General features: G+C 37.6%; 1 protein-coding gene across 13 annotated transcripts in view; it reads right to left on the reverse strand.

Moving 5' to 3' along the window:
- RBFOX1 (RNA binding fox-1 homolog 1) overlaps positions 1-20,743 on the reverse strand; it is an 814,571-nt gene that overhangs the window by 651,613 nt on the left and 142,215 nt on the right. The window contains exon 3 of one of the 13 annotated variants that reach the window (XM_035339106.1): positions 8,725-8,808. The exons of 8 other annotated variants lie outside the window; for them this stretch is intronic. In XM_035339106.1, coding sequence (XP_035194997.1) covers positions 8,725-8,808 — 84 coding nt within the window. Of the gene's footprint in view, positions 1-3,040; positions 3,061-3,294; positions 3,488-8,724; positions 8,809-20,743 lie in introns of those variants that run through there. 4 more of the 13 variants (XM_035339112.1, XM_035339115.1, XM_035339119.1 and 1 more) reach the window with 4 other exon arrangements.

The following is a 20,743-nucleotide window of genomic DNA, read 5'->3' on the forward strand; positions in this document are numbered from 1 at the left end:
AAAAGAAAAAAAAAAAGAAAAGAAAAGAAAAGAAAAGAAAAGAAAAGAAAAGAAAAGAAAAGAAAAGAAAAGAAAAGAAAAGAAAAGAAAAGAAAAGAAAAGAAAAGAAAAGAAAAGAAAAGAAAAGAAAAGAAAAGAAAAGAAAAAGACCTATCCTTACACATATAAAACGCCACTGTTGACAAAAGATCTCAGGTTATAAAATTAAACTGTATTCACAGACTTAGAAAGAAAGTTCAGAAAATTCACTTATTTTTATTTTTTTTTTTTAAATTAACATAACCGTCAGATATCTCATACAAATCCATCTCCAGGATATTTTAATTTTAGAGAAAACATATTTATGATGCACCTTTCTAAATGAAAAGTCCGCACTTTTTTTTTTCCATTTGATGATTATGCATATATGATGTCTTGTGTCCAAAAAGGTGTACCTGTAGAAATACAACACCTGTACTCCCATGTATTCTATTGCATTTGTTATGTTCTGCCAACTCAATATCTGAAAACAATTCCTTTGTCACATATGCTGAAACAAAGTAAAAGGCAAACAACTGTTCTAAATTGGTTTCAGACTACTTGAAAATATTACTATTTATGGCAGAATAACTAGTTTGGGAAAATTAAACCTTATTCTAACTTTAATAAATTTCACAAGTTATGCTTAGTTTCTAGTTTCTGTTATATATATTTTAAGAGTGATATAAATGAAAATTGAAAATTTAGCTGAAGCAACCAAGGTCCACTGCAGGCTTTCTAAATACAATGTTGTGTGAGATATTTGTTCTAAGAAAAACTCCAAAATCCCTATCACTAAAGTAGACTAAAAGCCTGACTTTAGTAGGGGTGTGCTCTCTAAGCAGCAACTCCTTCCTAGAAAGTTACCAACCTAACCTAAAATATTAAATAAAGTTTGAAAAAGATATTGTCAATGGTTAAAAATTCTTTACATGTTTTTTCCCAGGTTTACTTCCCAGGCTCTTTTTTTCCACAACTAGTGCCACAATAACTTAAAAGCAAGAGTTAATCATATTTCTTTCTTCTCCTTTCCAATTTGATGCTTCATTGGCCATTTCTGACATTTATCTTAATAAAATTAATTACCATTTAATAGCAATATTTTTCATGGCAATAAAAAGCCTCCAGTATCATTCTTGAGGACATTCTTATAGACATTTTATCACGTTTTGAATACCACGAGGTTTATCACTGAGTAAACTGATGTATTTTTCTTTCATGGTAAAATTCTGTGGTTTATGAGCAAAACAAAAGACTTATGTAAAAAAAAATATAAATAAAAAAATAATGGTAACAGTTCCAAGACAAAGGAACTTCTGAAGTTACTAGTTTGAAGTTAGGAAGACCAAATGTAACACATTTCTAGATAGTAAAAGTAAAGTAGCTATATCTATCTATTGTTATGCCATTCCAACTGCAAATATTTACTAATGTAGAAATGTTGACAATCTTGAAGCTCAGACTTGAAGCTGACACTTTCTATCACCATGCTTGGAAAGGCACATAATTAATTCTACTTACACTTGCCGAGGCATCAACTGGATGTTGAGAAGGCACAAAGCAAATACAAATTCTTATCCCCATACTGAAGAAAAGGCAATGGGAACGTGAGACATGACATGTTTATAACATTTAACATAGCAAGGAATTTGGTACTGCTTTAGGAAGAAAGTCTCTGAAACAGCCCAACCCCTAACAGACACACAGGATTAACAGAAATAAAACTGGTGGCTGACTTAGACACTGCACGTGCACTCACAGAACAGCACCTTTAAAGGATCAAAACCAGTACACCATTTACCTTAACCTATTCAAACACGGAAAATATGATACCACATAGCACTGCTGCTCTCCCTAGGCCAGGGAACGCTCTTTTCTTAACCACAGTTTTGCTCACTCAGAAGTAAGTCAGCTTCATTTGTACATTTAAAAAACAGATTAACAATACGAGCATCAAAGGATTAAGAAAACAACTACAATTTAGGAACAGAATATCAAGACATTCAAACTTTGCACATATCTATTGCTACATTTTAGAAACAGATGTAGAACCAATGTACTGTATGTAAGCCAAATTTTGGTATTTCATGAGCAAAAAATCCACATGAACTTTACATTTAACACTTAGGCGAAGCTTAATTACTTCTGCATCAAAACCTAATTCGTTACCGGGACACACCTGACAGAAACCAAATTCCTGAACATCCATCCAAATGAGATAACTGAGGCGTGATTTAAGGTGATTCCAGCAGCAAGGTGGTTTCTCAGTGCCTGGGCCATAACCCAACCGCTCACTGCCCAAACCGCACAGAGGGCAGCGACAATTAGCAGCAAGACTCAAAATAACAGATCCTCCCGACAGCAGGTCTGTCCTTAAAAGCAAGCAAAACCCACTTTCCCTGCTCCCTTCAGGATTTTTTCACAGCTTTTTCTCCTAGCAAGGAAATTGCTAAAGTCATTGAAGATATTTAAATTACTCTGCAGTTGCATCCGGCTGTCAACTGACATGCAATTTCAAAGCCCAGTTTCATAGTCTGTTTCTGCTTTGCTGAATACAGATATGCATTGTTACCCACATTTATGTGAATGTTTAAGCTGTATTTATTAAGAAAACATTGGTATTGTTTAATTTCACGGATTTGAACAAGCACAGAAACACAGCTTTACAACCCTCAGGTAAAGATGCTTTCTAACATCGTGGCATTATGCTGATAACACACGGGTATCTCAAAGATAACAAGCAGCCAGTTTGGTCAGGAACGCTGTGAACTGCCTGCTAAAAGCCAACAATCCATCTTACCAAAAAAAAAAAAAAAAAAAAAAAAAAAAAACTTGTTAATGAGATTCCCGCCGTGTCGGTGCCAATATTTACCCCCCTCAAATCAAAGTTCTGCAGCTCTCCGAAGATGAAGTTCACACAAACTTCAGTCAGTCACAGAGGAAGGATAGCCACCCCTCCACACACGCACACCCCCCCACACCACCCATTTCTGCAGGCATCGCTGACGCTGCTGACACTCACCCCATGCACCACGCCAGCACGAGGGGAGCCCGCACGGGGCGAGCCCCGCGGCCCGGCCCCGGTTTCAGCCCGGCGGAGGCTCAGCCCCGCGGCGGCCATGGCGGGAAGGCGCCGAGGGGCCGCCCCACACACGGCTCGCGCTGCCGGCGGGGGGGGCTCGGCCCCCCGCCGCCCCCGCCGGCGGGCGCCCCCCCCCCCCCCCCCCCCACGCCGCCACCACCACCTTCAGTTCTCGAAAGCCTCTCCTGCCTCACCTGAAGGGCGTCCCCCACGCCCGCCACGAGCTGCCAGGGTTTCATCGTGGGCTGCGAGCCGCCTCTCCTTGCCGCGGCCGGAGCAGCCGCCGGGGCACCCCCGCAGCACGACCGGGAGCCCGGCGGCGGGCGGAGCGGCCGGCGCTGAAGGTCAGGCTGTCCCCGCCGAGCTGCTCGCCCCCAGCCCGCGGCAGCCGGGCGCCCGCCGCCCCCGAGCCCCCGCCCGGCAGCCGCCGTTACCTCAGAGCCCCGGCACGGCTGGAGGCAGAACGACAGCGCTCCCGGTTACTTGCGCCCTGCCTACATGATTCAAAATGTCTGTGGGACAGTATTTACGACTTTCGGTACGCGATTCTCTACGTGCTGACCCAAGATGAGCCTTTTTCCCCCGCAGCGTCCCTGACAGGGACCCCAGCGCACAGGGCTGACCACGGCGCGGTGCTTGCCGTCAGCTCAGGGCGCTGACACGCTCGGCCGAACCCCACAGCCCGGGGGCAAGGGCAGAATGGGTCGGATTCAATAACCCAGGCATGGGAAGCTTCCCTAAACGTATTAAATACCTGACAAGTATTCAAATACTAAGCCTGGTGCTAAAGTTTGAGGGGCTTCACTATTTTGATGGATACTATTTAACCATTTTGATTAAATAATGATAACTTTCTAGAGAAAATCTGAATTTGTTTATAAATAATAATGTTGCAGACTAAAATATTTTTAAGAAAAAGGCTGGGAATGAAGCAAAACCCAAACACCTTCATCAAAAGATGGTAGCAATTAACCCATTAGTGGAGCAGACTGAAAAATCTGTTTATATCAAACATGAAAAACTGGCATATCTTGCTAGGCAAGACATTGCTTATACGCTAGCAAATAATTTGGTGTTTTGTTTGTTTTCAGAGTACAGCTATTTATGCAAATGGGATTACAAAGTGTAAACACGTAACCACACATACAAAACTGAAAAATTGTTGGGTTACTGCTCAGAAAACTTCTCAATTTCTATAAAATTTATTCTCATACCACACATTTCCTTATTTTTCAGGAATATTATAAGTTCAGTAAAACATCTTTCAATATTTATCACTGTTTTGCAATCAAAAGGATGACTAAAATGATCTCTGATAACATAATTCCTATTAATCACTCCCTTTTTGCAGATACAAATCAAAGAATTTGCACCTGTTTTTGACAAAACAAGATATAAAGTTTAATTTGGCTTGACAAAATTGAAAATGTGCAAAATAATTAGATTCAGATTCTGATTTCATAAGTCTTTCCTCATCTTGTAGAAGTTTTATTTTGGATATGCTCACCTTATTACCTTAAGGGAAAAGAGAACTATCTATCTAGATGGTTTATATGACAAATAAGGCATGTCTTTATTTTAAAACACTTTACAATACAGCTGTGTACAATTTTAAAAAAGCAGAACATTGCAAGGGCTGGCCTGAGTACTGGGCTAATAGCCAAAACAAATCTCAGAGCTCACATTGGCTTACTGTGTGGCCTTCACCAAATTATTCATCTCCTCAGTTTTCCCACTTGTAAAATTAGAATAATAATACTTCCAGTGCCTATCTCCTACCTCTTACTTCTCAGGAGGGCTCTGAGGATTAATGACCCTATAGTACTTTGAAAATGAATAAACACTAACTGCTAGGCCAGAGTTAATATGTTTCAGAGTGTTAAAACATTGAAATACTGGAAATTCCAATGAAACCATCTTGTGTATCTAAACATGGATGCCCTAAAACCCATGGATTATGAAAACAAGATTTCCTATCACTTACCACCAACAAAATACTATGGCTTAGCTTATGGTTCTATTATTTACATCTGATTTTTACCTCTTCCCATTCTTACTATTAAGCCCAGAATTACATTAAAAGTAGCACCAAGAGCAATTGCCTCTGCTGTCTTTTAGGGTCATAAAAATGCCCTGTCCAGGGCAAGGTCACTCAGAGCCACAGCAGGCAAGGACGGGCCTGTTGCTTCCAGCATTTACAGCACATATGGTCATTTAATGAGAGGACCAACACTTCTGGCAGATGTGACATGTTCTCAGTGCTATTCTTTAGAGACTGCAATTCTTTATTCAAGTAATAAAAAAGAGTTTAATTAATTATCTCATTAACAATAAATATGGGGGGAGCACTGGCTAACAATGTGCTGCTGCAGAACAAGATGCATTCTGTCACAAAGTTGTGATGATGAGCAGATGATTAAGCAAAATAATACTCCAAATATCTACATCCAAGTTAAAAAAAAAAAAGAGAGAGAGAGAGAGAATAGTAACATCCCATTTCAATCTATAGAGTTAATCTGATAACAAATTATATCTATTTATACATCCATTTTCACCACTCTCCCTAAACAGTGGACAGGTTTGGTCTTCTGACTTTTTCTTCCACCCCACACTGGAACAGGAGAGAAAATTTTTTAAATGCTCTATTGGTCAAATGATTCCACTGCTTCTCCTTGAACCATCACTACAGCAGTTCCCTCTGCAAAACCTTATCTGAGATACCATCCTCTTGTTTGACTACATGGATACATCAGGAGCTTTGTGCGGAGCAACATCACTGGGGCACCAGTGTCTACAGAGCAGCACCAAGACCACTGTGAAGTGCCCTGGGGATAGGCAAAACTCACATTAGAAATTGCATCAGGGAATAACAGGCTCTCACCATGGCTCAGACACTAGACATCCCTGTTATGACTTTCTTACTTGCATGCAAGCAAGAATGAGGAAGGTCTCTCTCTAAGCTTTGGTGCTTCTGCTATACTTGTGGGGACAAACATTAATTAACTGTTGCATTACTGTGATAGTAGCAAGCATTGAAATTTCTGTAATCCCACATTTGTATTTTTGCACTTGAGATTTTCAACAGTTTATTGAATACTACAAAATAAACGTCACTACATTATGTCTCATGTTACATCAAAAATTCCGAATAAAATCTAGGTGGTTACTATCTAAACCCTTGCATTCTTTTCTCATATTTTTTTTTTCTGAAATTTCTACTTTACAAAGAAAATTAATTCACAGAGAAATAAATAAAAGTAAATAATTACCCTACTAAACATAAGCGTCTTCTAGTGAATGGTGTGGCTTGTTTGATTTTTTTTTAAACTGATCCAAACATATTTGTGTCACACGAGAAGGCTTCTAGGTGAAAAGCTTCGGTGTGCAACTTGTTCATTCTCCATTTCTTGAACTAAGTTCCTGTGGTATGGGAACTATTAAAAAGCAATGTAACCGTTGAAGGAGAATGAAGATTGGTAAAATTCAGAAGTAGTATCTTGAGTATAAGGCAATCCTGCACCCGAACAGTATCACAGATATTTTTTATATTGCATAGCGAGACATGGCTTAATCTGTATGGCATTTATGCATCAAACACATGGGGGCTCTCCCTGCCTGACAGATTACTGCTGAAATGATTTCTTTCTACATGCCATCTAATGATCCGGTTGTATTGCAAAAGGTGAGCCTAATGAAGTATATTAAGATGGAAAAGTATCATGCAAACTATGATAAACACGCTGCAGTTTTATTTTTAAATGTTTACAGTGTGCGAGTGTGAGGGAGATGACCAAGAAGAAACAACATCAATCATATGTCAAAACCCTAACAATGCAAGCACAGCTCAAGGAAAACTAAATCTGAGGATTCATGCTAGACTGTTGCTAAACATAATATTTTGGGGAAAATATATCAATGGATTTTTAAAACTGAAGTATCAAACAAATGCAGAATTTAAAATGTTTTGCAGAGGTCTGATCCTGCAAGCATTCATACTATTGATAACTTTACATTCAGATTAACTGTAAGAGAACACAAAAATAAGTGGTTATAGTACTATACCTACAAAACAGACATTAAAAAGAATCAGCAAGATCAAGTACTAGGTGTTTTCATGAATTATCTCTGTAGATTCAAAATTAAAGTATTTTTTCTGTGGCCCCATGCTCATAAATTAAATCTAAAAATAATTTATAAATTAGATTATATCCATCTGAAATGCTTCAGTTTGTGTTATTAGTAGTTGTTTTTACACTGTTTTTCAGGGAAGTATATTGAAATTGATGTTGCTAATGTGACTTGAATGTTCTAGTATTGTTTTGGCTATACATACAATTATGTGAGTTCACAAAGTTACCTGTAAGCATCCATTAGTATACACTTTGAAGTTTTTATACTTTCACATTGATTGTAATTGCAAAATTTTGCAAAATATTATGTGAAAAATTTTGCTATTCTTATACAAAAAGAGACTATTTTCAGAAACAAGTGTAAGAAATCAAGTACCACCAGTAAAAACAGTAAGTGAAACATTACTTGTATGCAATTATGATACAACTAAAATAGCAATGATACAACAGATACATACTTCAAACCTCACTGAAACAAGTTTGTTGCATAAACACTATTCAAGTTATCATAAAAATAACAATTCATCCATGTATTATTCATCCCTGTATAATATTAGAGGATTATATCCTTTCCAAACCCACAGAATGCATACTCCACAAGATAATGATCAGAGCAACTGATGCTTACCAGGATATATCCAAAAAATAATTACTTATCTGAAGTCCTAAAATGAAGGAAAGTTCTTGCAGATGCATCAGATCCAGGATAAAATATATCTCATTTTTTTTCAAGCCTAAAGAAAGCACAAAAATCTAGATTGCAAAAGCAGTCATTTTAAGGCTATCACTATTTTTTTATTTTTATTTCTTCAGATGGTCACAATGTTTAATGTAACACATATGATAATGTATCTACAAATATGAAGAAGAAACAGTCTCGGAAAAGTCTTGAGGCAAAATAATGCCTTATGTGCTTATACATATTCACAACTTTGTTGAAATGCTTAGCTATTCATAAAAAATTACATTACAAAGGCAAATAATATTTCATCAAGACCAGGATTACTAGTAAAAGGTTGACTTTCAACACTTCTCTATACATTCCCTTCAAAAGGAATCTGGATCCGCTCTTCGATGTTGTTCACCAGCAAATTACAATTCTTTGTTTAGTGACATTTAGAAAACACAACATTTTTCTGCATTGGGAATTCAAAATGTCTTCTATTTTTTGCTGTTGTTTGTTTTTCTTTACTTCACGAAGTGTTAAATGTAAATCAATCATTTCCTCAGTAAAAAAAGAAAAAAAAAATAAAAAATTTCCTCAGTAAAACCGCAGCAAGGTTCATTTCTCTAAAGGGCCACAGGCCCAGGAAATACAGATGGGATTGTGCTCCTCAAAAGAGTGCAAGAGGAAGTGCAAGCACACAAAGGAAAATCTCTAAAAACCCTGGAAGTGCAATTGCTTGTCACTGTAGATAATTTGGTGCAAGAAACACTCTCTTAATGACAAACTACACCTTGCCCCACAGAAGAGGATCTCTGAACGCCGCTCACCCCATCAAATATTGACATTTTCCAGACCCACATCTGGGAGTCACCGCGGGGCGGTTGAGGCCTCTGCCTGTTTGCCTGTTGTACCTGGAAGAACACAGGCAGAGGGGCCTGAATCCAGACCTTTAGCTCTGCATTGGCTTTTGCACAAAACTATGGTGAGCATGGGCCTACATGAGACAGGTATGAGGCTGTGTTGCCTGTGCTTACAGGCCATTACCTGAGGGGGTGAGGAGGAAAAAAAAAAAAAAAAAAAAAAACTTTCCTCTGTGCAAATCTGTGGGGCATATGGTGATACAATTCTGTTAGAAAGTGTGTAAATGCATATCTCATTCTTAGCTAATGGCAAAATAAACAGTTGTACTTATTTTTACCCAACCTATTTACATTTACAGTTGCTCTCCAGATTGCAAAATGTCCCAGTGATATTTTTGTCACAAACATTATATGCATGCATATACCCACTTCTTACTAAAATACATATGAAGAGTTGAGTACCTTTACAAATACCAGCTGTAAAGGAATGTAAGAATTACTCCTCACCAGACTTTAAACTAACTGCCCTCATTTAATGCTACACCATCACACCAATGCCACAGCCTGGTGGGTGCAGTTGGGTATGAGGGTGGCACCTCCAGCCCATTACCATGGCTCTGCTCTGCCTTCCAGCCCTGCTGGCACTCAGAGTGTCACAGCGTGGGGATGCAAGCAACTGCTTGCTTCTGCTCATCTGTGCCACAACACAGTTGACTAATTAATTTTTTAAAGTATTCGAGATGTGACACTTCATATACAGGACTGAATACAGATTAGCATTACAATCATCACAAAGCTTTTGTAGGCTCAAATTTGTCTTCTTCCAGCAAAGTTTCCTTTAATGTGCAAATGAATGATGCCGCTACGTATCTTGAAATAAACAGGCTCATTATGGTTATGACTTGTCATATATGCAGGCATTCAGAATTATATTCACAGCATACAGGAAGCTGGCAGATAAAGACAGGCTAAACAAAAGATATGAAACTCCCAGTCTGCTATCATATTTAGATGTCTTCATATCAGAGCCATGAAAACATTTCTCCCCCCGTATCTGTACGTTGACGATACCTTCAATGGCTTTCCTAGCCCAGTTCTAAAGATGGAATGCTGCCTTGGCAAGACCAAGTGAAAAGAGAGCAAAGGGAACATGAAATCACCTCACAAATTCAAAACCCGTAAGGGCTGGGAGGCAGGCTAGAGGAGGCTGCCCATGCAACAAAAAGGTCACAGGGAGCCAGGCGAGTTAGCTCTGCTTTAATATATAAAACCTTGAACAGAATTCTTCAGTGAACAGGAACATACTAATTAACTGGTTTCTTAGGGCTTTTTAGGAATTATTTTTTTACTTTGCATTCTTTGCATTTTTTGAGAGCAAATAAATCGATATGTCTGGAGTCAATTTATGTGTCACAGGCCACAGCTCATGCAAAGCAAAAGGACCAGCACATGCCATGGCAAAAAGGGTTGCTCACAGTAGCTGTTGGTAAAGGAGACGCAGTGCCAGGGCAGTTAGCTTAAAAGGCTTTCCCTTCACTGAGATGCAAAAAACACCTCAGTCCTGGAGATGGTCCTGTAGAGGAATTTAAGGAGACCAATGTAAATTTTGTCAGATTTAAGGGATTTAAGGAAACCAACATAAAATTTGTCATCCATCAGGGAACACATATAGGATATCTGAAATTAACATCTAGATATGTTTCCAATAATAATTAGGGTAAAACATGTTAAGAATAATTTTCATACATTTTTCTGACAAACTTGTGGACTTCTGTTAATTTTAGCAGTTTCAGTTGGATTTGTTACAGCTGGAAACGAAAGGGGAAGTCTGCAGTAATCAGGATGTGACACTCATTAATACTTCCACAAAATACCCACTGGATTTGCATAAAGTCTGCAGATTCATCGGTGAATCTGTAAGGTGAGATTTTCCCTTGGTTTTACTCCAGATTCAGCTCCATTTGTCCTCCCTCTCTCCTCCCCCTCTCCTCCAGTGATAATCGCTGCAAACAGTTCATAACAAAGCATAATTAAATGTACTGAATAACTAAAATATACACATAATTACTCAAAAGCTTATATAATGACATATATTCTTTCGCAAATTGCAAATGTTTTCAGAGAAATTATCTTGTAAGGGAGATAATTCTAACTGAATACAATGACACTCCAAGTTATCTAATAAATCTGGAGATTTCCAGTTAAGTTTTTTATGACCTGAAGTAACATCCATGGCCCAGCTCACACACAGTGTGACCTTCACAGGTAAAATGCCATGAAAAGCTTCTAGAAACGGCTACGCTCCTGAGATGGTGAAATATTTCTGGTTCTGACAAACACAAAACTCTAAAATAAATCATGGCCCCCATTAAGTGAGATATTTCTTGCTATTGTTGATATAATAAAATTTGACAAGAAATTTTAAAAAGTGTGGGCTATTTAAGTCTTATCTTAGGGGAAGTACTAGTTTTCAAGAGTCAGATATTTACTACTCACATGTATCTAGTGAATATCTATACTAAATACATCTATATCTAGATATTACAAGTAGATATTTATAATTTTAGTAAATATTTATTTCTTATTTTTAGCTGAACTATATAGTACTGTATAGTTCGATGACTGCATTGACTGCATCATGCAGCTCTGTATGTACACGCATTTAGACAGGGGCAACATAATGACATTACAGCTGACAACAAGTTATATAAAGGAAAGTTTAAATGAAAAAATGTTTTTCTCTTTTGCATTGTAAAAAAAGGCTTCCCTTTTTTTTTTTTTTTTAATTCCAATTGAAGCTCAAGATTGTGCTGATAACAATGCTCTTTGGTTAGTTTTGATTTTAAAATAAAATTATTCTACAAGAATGACTGATGCTTCACTCAATATTACTAGAATACATTTAATTTTAAGTAAATTCAGTATGACATTCAGAATGCATTTTTAAAGCAAAATTAAATTCATTTGCTGTTATAAATTCTTATAAATATACATAAATGATTTAATTTCTAGTATGTTATGCTCAAAACTTAACATTTGTGCATAGTATAAGCTTTGAAAATATTTGAAAACCATATATGTAACTGAACATCTGTACCAGACAATATATTATTTCACTGGCTTGCATTTTGATCAAGTTTATTGACTCGGAGACTTACTTCATTGCTCCTACTCAACAGATCATTCTTTCTCTCTCTCCGATAACCCATTAGCACTTGAGAGAATTTTCTGAAGGAAAACACAACCTGAATACGTAAGAGAGCCAGAATGCTTTGCTCCATTTTTACTTCTAAAAGGGCCTCACTGCACTCACAGCAAAGACTCCGCTAATTCAAATGGCACAATAACACCTCTTGTGAACAGCATTTTAAAACAAAGGTGTAATATTTTGTTCATTAGAGGCAATGATAATATGTTCAAAATATTTCACTTCTCATTCATTTTGCTCAATAGCACGAACCTCAGATAAAAATATATGGATATTACCTTGTCCCTTGGAAGTAAGAAACAAAGCATACATCAACAGCCCTTTTTCTGCCTTGCAGGCTGCCAAGTGGCTTAAAAGTGAAATTAAAATAGGAAAACAACGAAACAAGAAAAGGAGGACAGGCTGTACTCCAGTGCTCACTCATTCCCCATCCCTGGTAGGCTGGACATTTGTGGTGGGTCTAGAAAACAGAATGGGAAACCAGTGCCTCACACACACCTGTACAGTAACTCAGTAATTACCATAGTATGAAGAAAATACATTTCCGTGACTGAATCATTTTTTTTGGCACTCATTCTCTGTTTCTTGGCAGTTGTGTCTGCAGCACAGAAGAAAGTGGCTCCAGACAAAATTGGAAATCAGGTGCCAGAAATTTGGTCCTGAGCAGTTTGTATCTATGAATTTCTTAAAAACGCAGACAACAAACCAAGTATATTAAGGGTGGCAGAGTCTCCTGGATACCAAGTTGGCATGTAAAAATGAGACTGGGCAGACAGGTGTTGGCAGGCAGTTTGGGCAAGGTACTCAGCCAGCTGCTGGGATCCTCTCAGCACTAACACTCAGAGCAGGCAGACGTCCATCTGCAGGAGAGAAACTTAACGCTGTTTTCTCAGGTGTAACTCTGCACATCAAGGCTACGAACCCTTCCCCTCACTCTCAGCAGCAGATAATGAAGGAACTCATTACTTGTGAAGTGAGAGCTCTTTAACCTGGAAGTGGAACACAAACGCCTGTCCACACATGAGCCAGGAGGCATATAGAGCTTCTATACCATTATTTAGAAAGATCACGAAGATGTGGCCTGTGTCCAATAGAGCTCCATTTCCCTCTGCCTAGTATAATACCTACTGGTTACTAGAGAACAGCAAAGCTTGTAGTAATACTGAGAATGAGATCATACACTCTGAACCACCCACAACACCATCCAGCAGGGTTTCCAAAAGCCAGAGGCTGACTGTCTCAGCCCAATCCAGTACGCAGAGCTAAAGGTGGCACTACAGGAAAGGCGCTCTTCCAAATGAGAACACAGTTACATTTCCCTCAGGACACCAGGATCATGTCCCTCTGCTCCAGACACTAGCTTCTGTTGCAAAAGTTCTTCCAGTGAGACCAGACTTTTTTAAACCAAGTGAAAAGTCAGGACCACTATTTCATTTTAGTGTCACCATTTTCCCCTCCGAATCACAACTCTTGTTTCTACAAACGTCACCAACTTCTTTGTTCTTCTGAAGTTCACATAATTGGTGACCTTTCCTCCCTTCAGCTCTCTTCAATAAAATGCTCAATCACAATATTTAAAAGATAAAAGTGATAAAAGTGTTTTTATAGCATTTTAGATCAAGTACTAATTTTACATGGGAAACAAAATGGCACTCATTTTGAGCAGAGAAGGAAACTGGTGAAAAATCAAGACAAAAGTCAGGGAAATATACTCCAGATTGACTTCAATTGAATAATATTAATTTGTGGATATAAAATTTTGAATGAAAATCGTAGTAGTAGAACTGCAAGCCAACTTTATAACAATGTTGCAATAAAATATTGCTCAAAGGTTAATTACATCGTATCTTTCTCTAGTGGAAGGTTAGAAAGAGTAACAAAGAGCTTTAGGAGAACGTCCTTTATGACAGATAGATACACACATTTTAAACGTGGTGTTTATAAAATCACAGAAAGATTCTAATCTTAAGTATTTGCTGGGTCTTTTTAAAGAAGTACACTGTACCATTATTCCATCAATTTTTTAACACTTCCTGAAGTACCCCTGTGAAGCTGGTGTCTGACTGGAGAACATTCTGTTCTTTTCCCCTCAGCTGCCCCAACAGGCCAAATCTCCAGCATGCATTCAGGGATCTGCATGCAGCTTTCTGTAAACAAAAGGATAAAGGACTGTTTGTTTAGAACAGGATTGAAGATCCTGGGTTCTGACAAGTCCATGTCATACCATGAGTACAAAGTTTTATTTATTATTTATTAATCAAACATTAAGATGTGGCACTACTGCCCACACAGTCCATGTCCATTATTTGCTATGTCTCACTGATCTAGAACCTGCAGCAGAAACCAGACATTTCTACTGAAATTAAAAATCATCATCATCATCGTTTACTGCAATACTTTTCTCTGCCTTTCCATAAAAGAACTAAATTATATTTTTACCTGAGTCAGTACCAATTAGTCAAAGAGAAAAGATGGCAAAGACAGCATCATAGGTCTTGGGTAAATGAGATACGTTTGGAGGTAACTTGATTTGGGTAGTGAAAACTGTGGCAGACAGGGGTAACTCCTAATAGCAGCTCACTTTCAGGTGTGAACTTCTTAATGGACAAGCAATGAGACTCCAGACAGCCTTCACTGCACTAGCCAGCCTAGCCGAGCAAACACAAAATGTAAAAGATCCAGCACTAAGGAAGAGGAACAGGGTGAGGACTGATGTGGAGCAAACCAAGCAACAAAGAAAACAAATTTCCTAGAAGTCTGCTGCTGGGCTTGAGTTAATGTTGCAGCAGGGACAAGTTGAGAAGAGAGAGCTGGAAAGGAAAGGAAACAGTCACCATTCTGTGTGCCACACCGAGAGGTTGGTGTTACTTCTATCCCTCCTGAACATCTGTGAATTGAATAAATATTACATGCATATTTCTAAACACACACATATTTAATATCCTTAGTAAGGAAGCAAGTAAAACACATCTAGATCATGATTATTTTGAAAACATAAAAGTGACAGATTTATTTGAACTACAATTCCAAAAACAATTGTCAGTAATGTTTTCTACAGAATATGTTTTGATCCGTTGTTTGGGAACAAGTTGGAAGACTGACTACCAATGCTTTGACAAAAAGGTTGCATCATCTTTTAATAAGATAGGAAGAGTACGACAAAAAATATTTACAACAGTTTCCTGTATTCATTCTTGTGAGTCATCACACTTTTTTTTTTTTTTTTTTTTTTTTGTACTATGTTAAGAACTGTGGATTTGGATGATTACACTAATTAAATTTGTAGTCAGAGTAGAATGGTTTTTGGAACACTACACCACTTAAAGATTCATCTATTTTTATTAACATACACAGCTAGAGGGAGAGTTGACCATCACATCAACCTTGCTCTGGTAGTTTTATTACTGCAGTTCTAACTCTCACAGCCAGTAACTTCAGCTATTCTTTGTGATGCAAATGTCTTCACCATACAAGTGTGTGGAGTAATTCCCTGACGTGACTTAGAAATTAAGCTTATATTCACATTTTTAAGAAAAGGTACAGCACTGAAGAAGACTCCAGGGTGGAGTGTAGCTGCATTCCATAGAAGTTCCCTAGGCCTCCAGCCTGAGATATTGGCCACACCAGGGGAACTTGGTGTGCTGACCCTAAGAGGAGCTGTACAGAGGGTAGAGCAGAGTGGAGACACCATGGCCAGGCTCTGTGATAAGATGGGAACTCAAAGGTATGTCAGAACCAGTAAGCTGCATATTTGTGCCCTGAGCCAATGGCCTGCTATGTTTTTGACAAAATGCTGTCCTTTTGGAGAACTTTGCTCATTTTAATATCATTATAATACCAAAACACACCTCCATCCCCAAGGATAACCAAGGTGCGACCACCCCTCACTGAGCATGCGCTCTGAATTTCTCTGAACCTAGACATTTAAACAAAAGTGAGAAAATTTAGCATCAGTCATAACAAACGTATGTATGACCAGAGTCACTCAAGCTCCACCTGAATATATATATATATATATATATATATATATATATATATATAAATTAGCTTAAGGGAGAGAGGGTGTTAGGGAAGATACCATCACGAAGGGAGTGATATTATCTTGAAAGATACCTTCTCTGACTTCTGGGATCAATTGGCAGGCTGAGCCTCTCTTCCCCCTTACAGGGATGCCTTTGGGTAAGATTCAAACACGGTTACACCAAGTGCCTCCCCAGGAAACTTAGAAATCTCTATGAAGTCACTTCATATCTTTTAACGCGTTTGTGGCCAGGCTGTACTAATCATACTTTTGGTATCTGCCCGTGCTTTGCAGATAATGAATTTATCACCAGCAATCCAAAGAACCTATTTACCTGTTGCTTTAACAAATTGCACTGTTCATTAAATCGAGCCGAGGTGGTTCTCATAGAACATGACCAAACTCTTTAAGTGTGGCTGTGGTAGTTCATGGAACGTGACTAGACTGAGGGTGTATTACGTTATTTGTGAATCCATAACCGTCATAGTTCAGCATCCTGAACGCGATCAGACTTATAACAGCTAATTGGGCATCACTTCCGATTACTTTACCCTTTAACATAACTATGTTGTGTCACACTGACTGTGCAGATTTCTAAACATATCCACTTCAAGATTTTTAAGATGGCCATTCCATGTACATCCTTAGAAAACCTATCAATATTTCAGAGAAAACAATCTTCTAGATCTGTGTGTTTACATTTGTTATAGCTACACATCAACCCAAGCAAATAAACTGTTAAGAATTATTTTTTTCTAACCTGCAAAGCTACATAGCATTTACTGAAATCACATAAGTAAAGCTGTTATTGTGAGAGCACAAAACGACGTGGATAAAATTACAACTCATTGTTACCTTGAAATTTGGCATAAAAGCTGAAACTAAATTAAATCTTACCTAATGCCAAAAACCAAATGTCAAAAGTAAGGGAAAGAAAACCAACACTAATTTCAAAATTTAATTCCCTTTCCTATTTCTTATTTTATTTTTATTTTCATATTTGCAGAATAGGAAGACAGAAAAAAAAGTATCTGAACAGTCTTAACTGAATCACCTGGAACATGGAGTAGCAGGCATGCATACGATGAGAAAGTTGTTTCCATCAAACATCAGAGCTTTCTAAATCTACTTCAAATCTAGAATCTGAGAGCTGTAAGAGTGCAGCAATAATTAATTATCCCACTGAATTCATATACTGGTCAAGAACAATACAATTAGACATAATGGAATAATCTGTACCATATCCAAGGGGATATTGTATCATTTGCATGGGCACAACCCAGTAACAACTAACTAGTACCCATTCACCTGTGAGCAAAAGCAGAAAGAAGTGGATGACTGCATTACTGCAGCACCAACACAGACCAGACTTTAAGAATTCCATGAAAGCATTAATTGAAACAGGAGGAAAAGTTATCACAGCCTTTCAATTGAGAACTTCACAACAAAAGGTGAGGCATCAACTACAGTGAAGAATGAAGCCATGTTTTGCAAAATGGAGTAGGAAATAGTTTTCTTGAAGTCTGCTGCTTCAACTACCTGGTCATTAGAAAAATCCCTGCACCCACAATTCCGGGCATCTCTATACAGAGTTCTTTTGGAATCACAAAAACAAAGCCAATATACCAAGCAGCAATACCAAAACACTGGTGAAGAAGTTGTTTCAGGAAAGCCATTTCCCTTTGCACCAATTCTAGCATATAAGTCTTGAAATAATAAAACGCCTACTTAATGCCTCCAAAATTGACTCAAATAAGCAAAAATGATGTGCCTTCAATATAGAATGACTGTCAGGCCAAGAATAAGAGAGCACAGTTAGAATTACAGTGTAAATCACAGCGTTAATTTCCACTGAATTACCTGGGCAGTCTGCAGGACAGCACCAGTTACAGCAGCTGAGTTCACAAGGAAAGAGCTGGAAATGAACGGTTCAGAGACAGAAAGGGGTGGGCCACAGAGAAAGGACTTGAATAGACTAAAGAAAATAGAAGACAAGAGCCAAATGCAGGTTCACTTTGTAACCATAAACAGAACAATAGTACAAAAAGCTCAATCACAGCGGTCAGACTCCCTGGCAAACGCTGTTCCCTGGGCTGAGACACATGGTGATGGCTCAGTTTTCCCTGAGAGGAAGGAGAGAAACACCACTGAAGTTAACTATTGTGCCAATTTTTACAGCTCATCAGAACTGCTCACACCACTGTACAATGAGAAGCAGACATCAACGCCAAGGTCATTGATTTCAATTAAAGAATCCCATTAAATGAATGACAGAAGTAGAACTACTATCACAACTAGCCGATTATAGAAAAGAAACTGATTAAATTGTGCATGTTAAAAGATGCAAGGCATATAACCTTAGATTTCACTCAACGCTTGAGAATCTTGTACTTCACTTAACGTTATTTTCTTCTGTAGCCCAAAGAAAGTTGAGTAAGTCCAAAGCATCTTAGTAAATTCATCACAGGACTTGATGAAAAGTAAACAAATGCAAACAAATAAAAGCATTTTTTGTGCTTTGTTAGCCAACTTGGAGAAAAAATAATAAAATAAAAATTCTATTGAAGGATGGGAACACTCCCGGAGTATGCAAAAATGAAACTCATGTACCAGAACATGTGAGCTGTTCCATGCAGATACAATGCAGATACTTCAGCAGATCGCTACTACTGATAGAGGTCTTACTTCTCTTACTTGTGGTTTTTCAGTTAAATGAAATACAAATTTACTACTGTTGACGATACCAACTTCTTAGATTCTTATAAGTAAATTATCCACTAGAGAGCATAGCAACATTTTCAAACACATTCCGCTTATGTCTGCAAGTCTGAAATGGGGATTTCATGGCATTCAACGCCACCCTTCTACACAAGAAACATACTGAAAAACCTGTCACACAAAACAGAAATTAGAAATACAATGCTTTAAGGGGAAAAGGTCATCAGACCATGAGCTTCCAATGAACACATTTCAACAGTTTCATGCCAGGATGTAGTTCTCCAAGATTCTTGATGAGAAAAATTCTTTTATCTTAGTGTGCATGTACATTTATGACAAAATATGATAAATAGAGAAAACATGTTCTTCGTTCCTAAAGGAGAAAACCATACAAGTACTGCTTATCAGCAGGTTGGGCCAGAGATGTTTTTCTGCCAGTTCTGGTGAAGTCATGACATTTTTACTTCTCATTAAAAAACACATTTTATCATTTATCATTTCATGTTGTAATGGGTGTTCTGGTAAATTCATCTTTCATTCTAAAATATAAATAATAATTCTTTTTTTATTTTTCATTTGCTCAGAACAAAAGTGCAATAAACAAAGTACTCAGAATTTCTCCATTAAAATATTTGATTAAAGCTGTTACAAACCCACTGTCCTTAACTAATACATTGACAAAGGTGTTCACACTATTCACAAATCTGATCAGCATCTCAGGTAGACAAAGTAACTCTATTTTAGATCTTGCTTAATATGTTTTTCTTCTTTTTCTCATAAACCATTAAAGTTAACTGCAGTGGTAAGAAAACTAATGATATAGGGCATCTTGTACTATCAGAGAAAAACAGAGCTGGGGATATCAAAGCTGTGCCATACCTAATTCGGAAGTGGCTAGCTTCAGATGCTGAATGAAAACATCAGTGAAATTCTTTAAGACAGAAATAAGCCACAGGTAAGAGAAGTCTTGTTCTCAACATTATCAGTTACTGTTTTATAAACTGGCAAAGAGGGGTTTTACAGACAGTTGTCATTTTTCTTGGCATCAAGATGAAAATAAATGAAACTAGAAAGTTCATATGTATTACAGAGTAAAAAGAGCAAGTGCTAGGAAAGCATTTACAAACCATGGGAATTCTAAGCAGCACTGTCAACTCTGAGGAAGGCAAATCACTTGACAACCGTAACTGCAAACAAAGAGGAATGAATAGGCAGGTGGAGAAAATCCACGTGCAGCAACAAGAAGGAACCCGTATCAAGACAAACTTGGTTCATGAGTATAAATGCTCATACAGATTTCCACATGTACAATTAGCAGGGCATTAAAATATAATATAAAAGAATACAATTATTAGCAATATTAGCACCTAATGCCATTTCTTTGGGTTTTATTTTTCAGTACATACTCTAATTTAACACACATGATTTTAAGCAGTTTTGATGATAATATTCACATACCATTAGAATAATGTTCAAGAACTATACTGAATCAAACCCTCAGGTGAAGTTTTTATGTAAGTGGCATGAGCTTTCCACGTGAAGCTATTCTGTGAAGCGTGATCACTCTGTGCTAATTTATCCATAAACTCACATTCTCCAAACTAGTTTTCATTTTCTGAAATCTCCTAAATTTAAAATCACCATAAATTAATTTTTCATCTTAATCTATTTGCGTATGTTTATACAGTTATAAAAAAAAAAAAAAAGAAAAGAAAAGAAAAAGAAAGAGAGAAGCAAAAGAAGGAAACATAAATTATGAGGCTTTATCAGGATAATCCACCTTTATGAATAACTCATGATACAAGTAGGTTAACCGATTTACCAAATCCTCCTCCACACTAAGAAATATCATTTTACATTGATAGACTTGGCTTCCTCTTTCTGCCTTGTAACACACACCAGTGAAGCCACGGAGGGAAGTATGGCAGGTGATAAATAAAATAACTCACTCAATTTCAGAGCACATCTGAAAGCTTACTGTGCATTTCAGAGTACACTGGAAAAAAAAAAAAAAAAAAAAAAAAAAAAAAAAAAAAAAA

The sequence above is a fragment of the Oxyura jamaicensis genome, chromosome 14 (genome assembly GCF_011077185.1).
Source record: "Oxyura jamaicensis isolate SHBP4307 breed ruddy duck chromosome 14, BPBGC_Ojam_1.0, whole genome shotgun sequence".
Classification (NCBI taxonomy): domain Eukaryota; kingdom Metazoa; phylum Chordata; class Aves; order Anseriformes; family Anatidae; genus Oxyura; species Oxyura jamaicensis.